This window comes from Tachyglossus aculeatus, chromosome 23 (assembly GCF_015852505.1).
Source record: "Tachyglossus aculeatus isolate mTacAcu1 chromosome 23, mTacAcu1.pri, whole genome shotgun sequence".
NCBI classification, from domain to species: Eukaryota; Metazoa; Chordata; class Mammalia; order Monotremata; family Tachyglossidae; genus Tachyglossus; species Tachyglossus aculeatus.
Genome location: NC_052088.1, coordinates 43184883 through 43198514, shown reverse-complemented (window position 1 = coordinate 43198514; position 13632 = coordinate 43184883). Strand labels below are relative to the sequence as shown.

Genomic DNA, 13632 nt, shown 5'->3' with positions numbered 1-13632 from the left:
GGCTTCACAGACTCTGTCCTCTCCTGCTTCTCCTCTTACCTCTCCGGCTGTTCATTCTCAGTCTCTTTTGAGGGCTCCTCCTCCCCCTCCCATCCCCTTACTGTAGGGGTTCCTCAAGGGTCAGTTCTTGGTCCCCTTCTGTTCTCGATCTACACTCACTCCCTCGGTGAACTCATTCGCTCCCACGGCTTCAACTATCATCTCTATGCTGATGACACCCAAATCTACATCTCTGCCCCTGCTCTCTCTCCCTCCCTCCAGGCTCGTGTCTCCTCCTGCCTTCAGGACATCTCCATCTGGATGTCTGCCCGCCATCTAAAACTCAGCATGTCCAAGACTGAACTCCTTATCTTCCCTCCCAAACCCTGCCCTCTCCCTGACTTTCTCATCACTGTTGACGGCACTACCATCCTTCCCGTCTCACAAGCCCGCAACCTTGGTGTCATCCTCGACTCCGCTCTCTCGTTCACCCCTCACATTCAATCCGTCACCAAAACCTGCCGGTCTCACCTCCACAACATTGTCAAGATCCACCCTTTCCTCTCCATTCAAACCACTACCCTGCTCATTCAATCTCTCATCCTATCCCATCTGGACTACTGCATCAGCCTCCTCTCCGATCTCCCATCCTCGTGTCTCTCCCCACTTCAATCCAGACTTCATGCCGCTGCCTGGATCGTCTTTGTCCAGAAACGCTCTGGGCATGTTACTCCCCTCCTCAAAAATCTCCAGTGGCTACCAATCAACCTGCGCATCGGGCAAAAACTCCTCACCCTCGGCTTCAAGGCTGTCCATCACCTCACCCCCTCCTACCTCACCTCCCTTCTTTCCTTCTCCAGCCCAGCCCGCACCCTCCGCTCCTCTGTCACCGCTAACCTCCTCACTGTGCCTCGTTCTCGCCCGTCCTGCCGTCAACCCCCGGCCCTCGTCATCCCCCCTGGCCTGGAATGCCCTCCCTCTGCCCATCCGCCAAGCTAGCTCTCTTCCTCCCTTCAAAGCCCTGCTGAGAGCTCACCTCCTCCAGGAGGCCTTCCCAGACTGAGCCCCCTCCTTCCTCTCCCCCTCCTTCCCCTCTCCATCCCCCCCCGCCTTACCTCCTTCCCTTCCCCACAGCACCTGTATATATGTGTATATGTTTGTACGTATTTATTACTCTATTTATTTTACTTGTACATATTTATTCTACTTATTTTATTTTGTTAATATGTTTTGTTTTGTTATCTGTCTCCCCCTTCTAGACTGTGAGCCCACTGTCGGGTAGGGACCGTCTCTATATGTTGCCAACTTGTACTTCCCAAGCGCTTAGTACAGCGCTCTGCACACAGTAAGCGCTCAATAAATACGATTGAATGAATGAATGATAGAGGACAGATCTGGGAGTCGGAAGGACCTGGGTTCCAATCCCAGCTCTGTCACATGTCTGCCGAGTGACCTTGGGCAAGTCACTTCACTTCTCTGTGCCTCAGTTCCCTCATCTGGAAAACAGGGGTGAAAACTGGGAGCCCCATGTGGGACAGCGACTGTGTCCAGCCCAATTTGTTTGTATCCACCCAAGAGTTTAGAACTGTGTCTGGCACACAGTAAGCGTTTAACATATAATTATAATTCAGACCCCCTTCAACAAGTCTGGAATATCTATTGAGCACCTGTGTGCAGAACACCGTACTAAGTTCTGGAAAGCCCACGATAGAATTATTATTATTATTATGGTATTTGTTAAGCATATACTGTGTGTCAAGCACAGTTCTAAGCACTGGGGTAGATACAAGATCATCAGGTCAGAGTAAAAGATTCAATCCCTATTCTCCAAGAGTTTATAATCTACCAATTATGTGCCCTAATATCAATTACAGGTGGAAGGAAGAAGGCAAAGGGGAATGTGGACACAAGTTGGTACTTATAACTTGTGGGAGGATGGAGGAGGATGGGAGGATGTGTACCCAAGTGCTACAACAGGTGTGATAGGTGCCAACTCAATTTGCATGTATAAATCGCTTAGTACAGTGCCTAGCACATAGTAAGCGCTTAACAAATACCATAAACACTAGTGGAAAATAGCCTAGGCGTCATATGACCTGGCTTCTAATCCCTCCTCCCGCTTTGTCCCTGCCGTGTGACCTTGGGCAAATCACTTCCCTGGGCCTCAGTTCCCTCATTTGTAAAATGGGGATTCGACCCCCGTTCTTCCTCCTACTTGGACTGTAAATCCTAAGTGGGACAGGGTCTGTAGACTGTGAGCCCACTGTTGGGTAGGGACTGTCTCTATATGTTCCCAACTTGTACTTCCCAAGCACTTGGTACAGTGCTCTGCACACAGTAAGCGCTCAATAAATACGATTGATGATGATGATGACCCGATTATCTGGTGCTTAACAAATACCCCAATTATTATCACACAGGCTCTACCTTTGTAAATGTTCCCAGCCACCTAAGAACCTCTTTCTATTCCCTCTTCCCTGTCAGGACGAATGAAGAACAGTCCTCTTGACTGTAAGCTCGTTATGGGCAGGGAATGTGTCTGTTCACTGTCGTATTGCATTCTCCCGGGCGCTTAGTACAGTGCTCTGCACACAGTCAGTGCTCAATAAATACGATTGATGAGGAGAAGCAAGGAAGAAGAAACATTTTAAAAGGATTGAGTTTTTTTATGGTATTTGTTAAGCACTTACTAAGTGCCAGGCACTGTATTAAGCACTGGGGTACATACAATATAGTCAGGTTGGACACAGTCCACGTCCTACGCGGGGCTCACGGTCTTAATTCCCATTTTACCGATGAGAGAACTGCGGTCCGGGGGCTTGCCCACGTTCACTCAGCGGAGCTGGGATTAGAACCCAGGTCCTTCTGACTTCCAAGCCCGTGCTCTACCCACTGGGCCACACTGCTTCTCCAACACAAGATCTTCCGGATGCGGAACCGAGATTGGAACCCAGGTCCTCCCACCCTCTACGCCCCGCTGCTTCTCCAGGCCCTTTGCATCCTCGGCCTCGGGAAGACTTTTTCCAAAAATCCCGAAAGCTGTCGGAGAACTTTCTGCCACCGAGCATCCAGAACACACACCCTTCCTCGCCATCCAAACTGCTACCACGCTGATCTAAGCACTCGTCATTTCCCTCCTCGACTCCTGTATCAGCCTCCTCACCGACCTCCCTGACACCCCACTCCAGTCCGTACTTCGCTCTGCTGCCCGGATCATTTTTCTCTAAAAAGGTGAAGGACCGTATCTCCCTGGGAGTCAGAAGGACCTGGGTTCAAATTCCAGCTCCGCCGCCTGTCTGAGGTGTGACCTTGAGCAGGTCGTTTCACTTCTCTGGGCCTCAAGTTACCTCATCTCTAAAATGGGGATTAATACCTTGAGCCCCAGGTGGGACATGGACAGTGTACAATCTGATCACTTTGTATCTACCCCAGCGCTTAGTACAGTGCGCGGCACATAGTAAGCACTTAAATACCATTATTAAAAAAAGGGAGAGAAATAAGCAAATGGGAATAGGAGGAGCTACTTGGAAAAGTAGCAGAGATTGTGAGGTGACAGCGCAAAGGAGGTGAAGTATGAGAGTCAGAGGGAATCCTGGAAGGAATTCTCCTAGTGGAAAGAGCCCGGGCTTGGGAGTCAGAGGACCCGGGTTCTAATCCCGGCTCCGCCACTCGTCTGCTGGGTGACTTTGGACAGGTCACTTCGCTTCTCCATGCCTCAGTTCCCTCATCTGCAAAATGGGGATTCAATCCCCGTCCTCCCTCCCACTTAGATTCGCAACCCCATGTTGAGAACCCGATCACCTGGTATCTACCCCAGTGCTTAGTACATAGTGAGAGCTTCCAAAAGTCACAGTTATTAGAAAGCAAACTAGCTCTCTTCCTCCCTTTAAAGCCCTACTGAGAGCCCACCTCCTCCAGGAGGCCTTTCCAGACTGAGCTCCCTCTTTTTCCTCTCCTCCCATCCCTCCCTCTGCCCTACCCCTTTCCCCTCCCCACAGCACTTGTATATATTTGTACAAATTTATTACTCTATTTTATTTGTACATATTTACTCTATTTGATTAATGACGTGCATATAGCTATAATTCTATTTACTGTGATGGTATTGACAACTATCTACTTGTTTTGTTTTGTTGTCTGTTTCCCCCTTCTACACCGTGAGCCCACTGTTGGGTAGGGACCGTCTCTATATGTTGCCGATTTGTATTTCCCAAGCGCTTAGTACGGTGCTCTGCACGCAGTAAGCGCTCAACAAATACGATTGATTGATTGAATGAATGAATGATGAAAAACAACCCCGGTAGCGGGCTGCTATTCCAGCCCAGGGGACCCCCTCTCTGCCCCAGAAAACTGATTCCTCCGGACCCCGACAGATTCCCCAATTATTCTATATGCTACCTCTGATGGTATCTGTTAAGCGCTTACTATGGTCTAAGCGCTGGGGTAGACACTAGCGAATCAGGTTGGACACAGTCCCTGCCCCACACGGGGCTCACAGTGTCGTCGTCATTTTAGAGACTCATTCAATCGTATTTATTGAGCGCTTACTGTGTGCAGAGCACTGTTCTAAGCGCTGGGGAGGATACAAGGTGATCAGATTGTCCCGTGTGGGGCTCACAGTCTTAATCCCCACTTTACAGATGAGGTCACTGAGGCACAGAGAAGCTAAGTGACTTCGTCACCATCAATCGTATTTATCGAGCGCTTACTGTGTGCACAGCACTGTACTAAGCGCTTGGGAAGTACAAGCTGGCAACATATAGAGACAGTCCCTACCCGACAGTGGGCTCACAGTCTAGAAGTGACTTGCCCAAGGTCACACAGCTGACAATTGGCAGAGCTGGGATTTGAACCCCCGGTCTCTGACTCCGAAGCCCGGGCTCTTCCCACTGAGCCGCGCTGCTTCTCATCATCATCCATCGTATTTATCGAGCGCTTACTGTGTGCAGAGCACCGTCCTAAGCGCTTGGGAAGTACAAGTTGGCAACACATAGGGACGGTCCCTACCCCACAGTGGGCTCACAGTCTAAAAGACTTCTCTAAGAGATGAGGGAACTGAGGCCCAGAGAAGTGAACCCACTGTTCACTTTTAGACTGTGAGCCCACCGTTGGGTAGGGACTGTCTCTATGTGATGCCAATTTGTACTTCCCAAGCGCTTACTGCACATAGTAAGCGCTCAATAAATACGATTGATTGATTGATTGAACCGACGTGCCCAGGGTCCCGCGGCGGACACGCGGCGGAGCCGGGGCGGGAAACCTTGCCACCCCCAGGCCCGAGCTCGATCGCGCCGCGGGCAGCGGGCCCGCCCCAGGAAGCCGACTCACCCGACCCCAACAGCTTGGTGTGCATGGTCTCGTGGAAGATGATGACCGCGGGCCCCAGGGTGGACAGGGGGACGTCCAGCCCGCAGCGGGCCGTGGTGGCCTTGAGCTCCTTGGTGAAGTGCTTCAGGTAGGCCTCGGAGGCGTCCCCGAGGAACTTGAACAGGTCGTTGTGCAGCCGGTCGGCGTGAGTCCGGTAGATGACCAGGTCCGAGATGGCCAGGACTTTGAGCAGCAGCCGGGTCCGCTGGCTGAGGTTGACGGTGGCCCCCAGCAGCCCCTCCGTGTCGATGACCGCCGCCCTGTGCACCGGGTCGTAGGCCGCCCACACGCCCACCGTGCACGACTCCTGGGCCGGCGACGTCTTGAAGACCTCGCGGCCGTGGAAGAAGGTGTGGTTCAGGGTGTGGGACTTCCCGTCCCCCGTGTTCCCGAAGATGGACACCACCTTCAAGGGCTGCTCCGGTTTGCAGTCCAGTTTCCTGACGAAGTCCTCTTCGTCCTCCACCTGCCGAAACAGCACGGGGGGAAACCGTCAACGCGCCTGCGATGCCTCGGCCAGCGGTCGACGGTGTCTGGCGGGCGCTTACCGAGGGGAGGGGACGATAGCACGGATTCGGTAGACGCCTTCCCTGCCTACGGTGAGCTTACGGTCGATCCGATGGTACTGACTGAGCGCTTACTGCTGGCAGGGCACTGTACTGAACGCCGGCAGAGGGGACGATACAACAGAGTCGGTGGACACGTTCCCAGCCCGCATGGAGCTTACGGTCAACACTGAGCCGCCGGCACAGCGCTGTAATACGCGCTTGGGAGTCGGCCAACAGGTCCCCTTCCCCCAACAAGCTTACACTCTACAGGGGAGACGGACATTAATAGAAATAATAATAAGAATAAGAGAAGCAGCGTGGCTCAGTGGAAAGAGCCCGCGCTTTGGAGTCAGAGGTCACGGGTTCAAACCCCGGCTCTGCCAATTGTGACTTTGGGCCAGTCACTTAACTTCTCTGTGCCTCAGTTGCCCTATCTGTAAAATGGGGATTAGGACCGTGAGCCTCACGTGGGACAACCTGATCAACCTGTATCTACCCCAGCAGCTTAGAATGGTGCTTTGCACATAGTAAGCGCTTAACAAATACCAACGTTATTATTATTAAATAAATTTATAGGTAAGTAAATAATGCTAATGCCCCAAGCAATGGGGTGTGGAGGGAGCAGTGGGAAAATGAAGCCTCAGGATAATTACGGGCACATAATAGGCGCTTAACAAATACCATAATTATTGATAAATACCACTGCTTGACTGCAAGCTCACTGTGGGCAGGGAACGTTTCTGACAACTCTATGTACTGTACTCTCTCACACTTAGTACAGTGCTCTGCCCAGTAAATGCCACTGATGATGATGAAAATGCATTTACAGAAGAGCCAGGTTGCAAATTGCTCATGCAGAAGGGAGAATGAGGCTGAGGAGGGAGTTGGGAAGGTCTGACTAGGAGGAGAAAATAAATGACTCCTGCGGTTGGCGTCCCGGAGGTGGTGGGATTTCAGGCCTTTAACGAGGAAGGGAGGTGTGAACTGGCTGACGGGAGGGGGATGGATTCCCACACAGTCTAAATTGGAGGGGCGAGGATTTAACCTACGTTTTACCGATGAGGAAATCGAGGCCCAGAGAAGTGAAGCAACTTGCCCAAGGTCACACAGCGACAAGTGCCTGGGAGTCTAATCCAGGCTCTGCCGCGTGTCTGCTGTGTGACCTTGTGCAAGTCATTTCATGTCTCTGGGCCTCCGTTCCCTCATCTATAAAATGGGGATTGAGACCGCGAGCCCCACTTGGGACGGGGACTGTGTCCGACTCGATTTGCTTGTAGCCATCCCAGGGCTTACTACAGCACACAGTAAGCGCTTAATCAATCAATCAATCAATCAATCAATCAATCGTATTTATTGAGCGCTTACTATGTGCAGAGCACTGTACTAAGCGCTTGGGAAGTACAAATTGGCATCACATAGAGACAGTCCCTACCCAACAGTGGGCTCACAGTCTAAAAGGGGGAGACAGAGAACAGAACCAAACATACCAACAAAATAAAATAAGTAGGATAGAAATGTACAAGTAAAATAAATAAATGAATAAATAAATAGAGTAATAAATATGTACAACCATATATACATATATACAGGTGCTGTGGGGAAGGGAAGGAGGTAAGACGGGGGGATGGAGAGGGGGACGAGGGGGAGAGGAAAGAAGGGGCTCAGTCTGGGAAGGCTTAACAAACACCATAATTATCATTATTATTATGGTGGCAGAGGCAGGATTAGAACCCAGGTCCTTGTGAATCCCAGACCCGGGCCCCCTCCAATAGGCCACACTGCTTCTTGTGACACTGCCCATTGGAGCGGGCGAGATCTGGACATCGCCACAGAGCCGGGAGCAGGCGAGGAGAGGAGCCTCGGAGCAGATTTATTCTTGGTTTGGTGACTTGGTTGCTAAATCCACATCCAACCCCTCCCTGTTCAGCTCTAATCCGTGAGCAAGCCCTGGGTGTGTTTTCAGAAGAAGGTTCTGTCTTGGAAAAGGCAGCTAGAAAGAGCAAATCAATGGTATTTCTTGAGCGCCTACTCTATGCAGAGCACTGTGTAGAGACGCATTCCTTGCCCACAACGAGCTTCAGTCTAGAGGGGGAGAAATAGAAAGAAATAAATGACGGATAGGGACACGACTGCCGTGGGGCTGAGGGAGGGGTGAATAAAGGGAGCAAATCAGGGTGACAAAGAAGGGAGTGGGAGAAGAGGAAATGAGGGAATAAGTCAGGGAAGGCCGCCTGGAGGAGACGGGCCTTCAATAAGGCTTGAAGCAGCGAAGAGTCATCGCCCGTCGGATACGAGGGAGGGTTGGATTGTACTCTCCCAAGCTCTTACTACAGTGCTCTGCACACAGTAAGCGCTCAATACTACTGATTGATTGATGAGGGTCAGGGGCTGTGTCCAACCTGATCACCACGTACCTACCCCAATGGTAAACGCTTAACAAATGCCATTGCTCTTATTATTCCTCTCTTTGTAAATATTTTTATGTCTTGTCTTCCCAGCTAGGGTTGGTCAATCAATTAAGAGCATTTGTTGAGCACTTCCTACGTGCGGAGCATCGTCATCAATCGTATTTATTGAGCGCTTACTATGTGCAGAGCACTGTACTAAGCGCTTGGGAAGTACAAATTGGCAACACATAGAGGCAGTCCCTACCCAACAGTGGGCTCACAGTCTAAAAAAGGAGATAGAGAACAAAACCAAACATACTAACAAAATAAAATAGAATAGATATGGACAAGTAAAATAAATAGAGTAATAAATATGTACAAACATATATACAGGTGCTGTGGGGAGGATCATTCATTCACTCATTCAATCGTATTTATTGAGCGCTTACTGTGTACGGAGCACTGTACTAAGCGCTTGGGAAGTACAAGTTGACAACATATAGAGACAGTCCCTACCCAACAGTGGGCTCACAGTCTAGAAGGGGAGAAAGACAACAAGAGAAAACATATTAACAAAATAAAATAAATAGAATAAATATGTACAAATAAAATAGAGTAATAAATACGTACAAACATATATACAGGTGCTGTGGGGAAGGGAAGGAGATGTACTAAGCGCTTGGGAGAGTACTCTCCAATGAGTTAGGGGGCACATTCCCTGCTCGATGGGCTTACAGTCCAGAGATTCCTTCCCTTTCCCTGTTCTAGTTAGTCACGGCACAGACCAAGTCAGTATCAATGGTATTTACTGAGCGCAGAGCATCATCATCAATCATATTTATTGAACGCCTACTGTGTGCAGAGCACTGTACTAAGCGCTTGGGAAGTACAAGTTGGCAACATATAGAGACAATCCCTACCCAACAGTGGGCTCACAGTTTAAAAGAGCACTGTACTAAGTGCTCGGGAGAGTACGATACAACAGAGGCGGCAAATACGTTCCCTGTTCACAAGGAGCTGACAGTCTAGAGGGGGGAGACAGACAATATAAATAATTAATAATATAAATTATATGTTGTATATAATTGCATTAATATATATAAGTCCTTCCCAGAGCATCAATGCCTGCGTGAGGTCATTGGGTAGGGACCTTCTCTATTGGGTGCTGACTTGTACTTCCCAAGCATTTAGCACAGTGCTCTGCACACAGTAAGTGCTCAATAAATACTGTTGATTGATTGACTGATGTACAGGATAAGCCAGGGACAACAGGATGACGTTGGATATGAAAAAAGGAGGCAACAATAAATCACCGGTATTAGTGTGTGTGTGCGGAGAACTGTACAAAAGAATAATAATGATGATGATGATAACAGTAACAGCGATATTTGTTAAGTGCTCACTATATACTAAGCAATGTACTAAGCACTGGGATAGATGCAAGGTAATCAGGCCCACATGGGGCTCTCCATATAATCAATCGTATTTATTGAGCGCTTACTGTGTGCAGAGCACTGTACTAAGCGCTTGGGAAGTACAAGTTGGCAACATATAGAGACAATCCCTACCCAACGGTGGGCTCACAGTCTAAAAAGCAGGAGGGAGAACAGATATTTAATCCCTATTTTGCAGCTAAGGGAACCGAGGCACCGAGAAGGGAAGCGACCCGCCCAAGGTCATACAGCACGTAGGGAGCGGAGCCGGGATTAGAACCCAGGTCTTCTGACTCCTAGGCCTGGGTTCTTTCCACTAGGCCACACTGCTTCTCTTTGTTACCTGCCAAAGAGGAGGTTCCTGTCTAGAGACAGCCTGGGAGTCAGAGGGGACGTGGGTTCTAATTCTGGTTCCGCCACCTGTCTGCAGTGTGACCCTGGGCAAGTCACTTCACTTCTCTGGGCCTCGGTTACCTCACCCGTAAAATGGGGATTAAAACTGTGAGCCCCGTGTGGGACAGGTTCTGTGTCCAACCCAATCACCTTGTAACTACCCCAGCGCTTAGTACAGCGCCCGGCACTTAGCAAGCGTTCAACAAATAACAAATGAGGGCTTTGTCGGGGCAGATCTTTTGGAGGACATGGGATTATAATAAGGCTTTGGGGTCACGGAACGCAAAGATGTTTCAATGCACCTCACTTCAAACTTGACCCACTTAAAACTGAATTACTATGAGTCAACTTTCCTGCCCATACAGTACTGAGCAACCTTCAGAGGATGTGACACGCTGTTGACTTGATACTTGAATAAGACAAGCAGCCTGTCCATCCTGCTTACCTTGCGTCTACCCCAGCGCTTAGTACAGTGCCTGGTGCATAGTAAGTGCTTAACAAATACCATTTAAAAAAAAAAAACAAAAACAAGACAAAGTCGGAAAGAATAGGGACTGGGGAACGATTGTGATCAAATCCTCGGCACAGAAAGCTTTTCTTTTCTGCTTTTCTGATTCATAGTCCTTCTTACGTTTCCCAGTAATCTCAAGGACTGCCTCCTCCCACCCCAAACAAAAGGAGCTTTTAGGCAGGGCAGCCATTAGGAAAGCAGGGAGGGAGACATCCCAAAGTACTACACAGACCTTCTGTAGGATCTTTGTAAACTGCTCATTCTGGGTCTCCCCGCCCCCTCACCCTTTTCCTCCCATCCCTTCTCTCCTAATCAATCAATCAATCGCATTTATTGAGCGCTTACTGTGTGCAGAGCACTGTACTAAGCGCTTGGGAAGGACAAGTTGGCAACATACAGAGACAGTCCCTACCCAACAGTGGGCTCACAGTCTACCTCCTCATCCCTTCTCCTCTCCCTCATTCTCTCCTCCATCCTCTCCCCTTCTCTCTCTCCCCCAATTATCTCCCCTTCTCTCTCTCCCCCATCCTCTCTCCCCCCTCATTCTCTCCCCTTCATTCATTCATTCAATCGCATTTATTGAGCGCTCACTGTGTGCAGAGCACTGTACTAAGCGCTTGGGAAGTACACGTTGGTAACACATAGAGATGGTCCCTACCCAATAGCGGGCTCACAGTCTAGAAGGGGGAGACAGACAACAAAACAAAACATATTAACAAAATGAAATAAATATGGACAAATAGAGTAAGAAATCTGTACAAACATATATACAGGTGCTGTGGGGAGGGGAAGGAGGTAGGGCGGCGGGGATGGGGAGGGGGAGGAGGGGGAGGCTCAATGTGGGAAGGCCTCCTGGAGGAGGTGAGCTCTCAGTAGGGCCTTGAAGGGAGGAAGAGAGCTAGCTTGGTGGTTGTTGGGAGGGAGGACATTCCAGGCCAGGGGAAGGATGTGGGCCGGGGATCGATGGCGGGATGGGCGAGAACAAGGCACGGTGAGGAGGTTAGCGGCAGAGGAGCGGAGGGTGCGGGCTGGGCTGGAGAAGGAGAGCTCTCCCCCTCTTTCCCCTCCCCATCCCCCCTGCCTTACCTCCTTCCCCTCCCCACAGCACCTGTATATATGTATATATGTTTGTACGTATTTATTACTCTATTTATTTTATTTGTGCATATTTATTCTATTTATTTTATTTTGTTAATGTTTTGTTTTGTTGTCCGTCTCCCCCTTCTAGACTGTGAGCCCACTGTTGGGTAGGGACCGACTCTATATGTTGCCAACTTGTACTTCCCAAGTGCTTAGTACAGTGCTCTGCACACAGTAAGCGCTCAATAAATACGAATGAATGAATGAATGAAAGAAGGGAGGTGAGGCAGAAGGGGGTGAGGAGATGGAGAGCCTTGAAGTGGAGAGTGAGGAGTTTTTGCCTGATGCATAGGTTGACTGGTAGCCACTGGAGATTTTTGAGGAGGGGAGTAACATGCCCAGAGCGTTTCTGCACAAAGATGATCTGGGCAGCAGCATGAAGTATAGATTGAAGTGGGGAGAGACAGGAGGATGGGAGATGAGAGAGGAGGCTGATGCAGTAATCTAGTCGGGATAGGATGAGAGATTGAACCAGCAGGGTAGTGGTTCGGATGGAGAGGAAAGGGTGGATCTTGGCGATGTTGCGGAGGTGAGACTGGCAGGTTTTGGTGATGGAATGGATGTGAGGGTTGAACGAGAGAGCAGAGTTGAGGATGACACCAAGGTTGCGGGCTTGTGAGACGGGAAGGATGGTAGTGCCATCAACAGTGATGGGAAAGTCAGGGAGAGGGCAGGGTTTGGGGGCTCCCCCCTTATTCTCCTCTTCTCTCTCTTCTCCCCTTCTCTCTCTTCCCCCCTTATTCTCCCCTTCTCTCTCTTCTCCCCTTCTCTCTCTTCCCCCCTTATTCTCCCCTTCTCTCTCTTCCCTTCTCTCTCTTTCCCCCTTATTCTCCCCTTCTCTCTTCCCCCCTTATTCTGTCCCCCCATTCTCTCCCCTTCTCTCTCTCCCCCCATTCTCTCCCCTTCTCTCTCCCACTTATCTTCTCCCCTTCTCTTCCCCCTTATTCTCCTCTTCTCTCTCTTCCCTTCTCTCTTCCCCCCTTATTCTGTCCCCCCATTCTCTCCCCTTCTCTCTCTCCCCCCATTCTCTCCCCTTGTCTCTCCCCCTTCTCTCTCTCTCTCTCTCCCACTTATCTTCTCCCCTTCTCTCCCCGCCTTATCCTCTCCCCCCTTATCCTCTCCCCTTTTCTCTCTCCCCCATCCTCTCCCCTTCTCTCTCCCTCTCCTTGACTCCTCTCTTTCATTCAACCCACACCGCTGGGTTGAGTGATCCGATCAGCTCACTCAACCCTGTTGGTTCCACCTTCGCAACATCCCCAAAATCCACCCTTCCCTCTCCCTCAAAACTGCTACCATGTTAATCCAATCGCTTATCCTATCCCGCCTCGATTACTGTATCAGCACTGGGTAGATCCAAGCTAAACAGGTTGGACACAGTCCCAGTCCCACATGGGGCTCGCAGTCTTAGTCCCCATTTTACAGACAAGGTAACAGAGGCCCAGAGAATTTAAGTGACTTAAGGTCACACAGTAGACACGTGGCAGAGCCAGGATTAGAACTCAGGTCCTTCTGACTCCAAGGCCCGGGCTCTATCCCATAAGGCACTCTGCTTCTCCTCATCATCTTATTTGAGGTGACCCCTCAAATGAGGGCATCCCTCCCTCAGCCCCCCAGCACTTATGTCCAGATCTGTCATTTCTTTCTTTTATTTATGTCTATCACCCTCTAGGTGACAGGGAATGGGTCTACCAACTCGGTTCAATTGTACCCTCCCTAGCATTTAGAAAAAGTGCTTTGCACACTGTAGGCGCTCAAAAAATACCACAGATTGATCGATGACCCCCACGTGTCTTTCTTTATGGGGCTTGTTAAGTCGCACATCTAAGCACTGGGGTGGATACAAGCTACTCCGGTCAGACCCAGCCGCTGTCCCA

The 13632-nt window shown here is 49.9% G+C and overlaps 1 protein-coding gene across 2 annotated transcripts in view; it reads right to left on the bottom strand.

Moving 5' to 3' along the window:
- ZFYVE1 (zinc finger FYVE-type containing 1) overlaps positions 1 to 13632 on the bottom strand; it is a 68022-nt gene that overhangs the window by 34522 nt on the left and 19868 nt on the right. For both annotated transcript variants that reach the window (XM_038765782.1, XM_038765783.1), the window contains exon 4: positions 5308 to 5812. In XM_038765782.1, coding sequence (XP_038621710.1) covers positions 5308 to 5812 — 505 coding nt within the window. The remainder of the gene's footprint in view (positions 1 to 5307; positions 5813 to 13632) is intronic.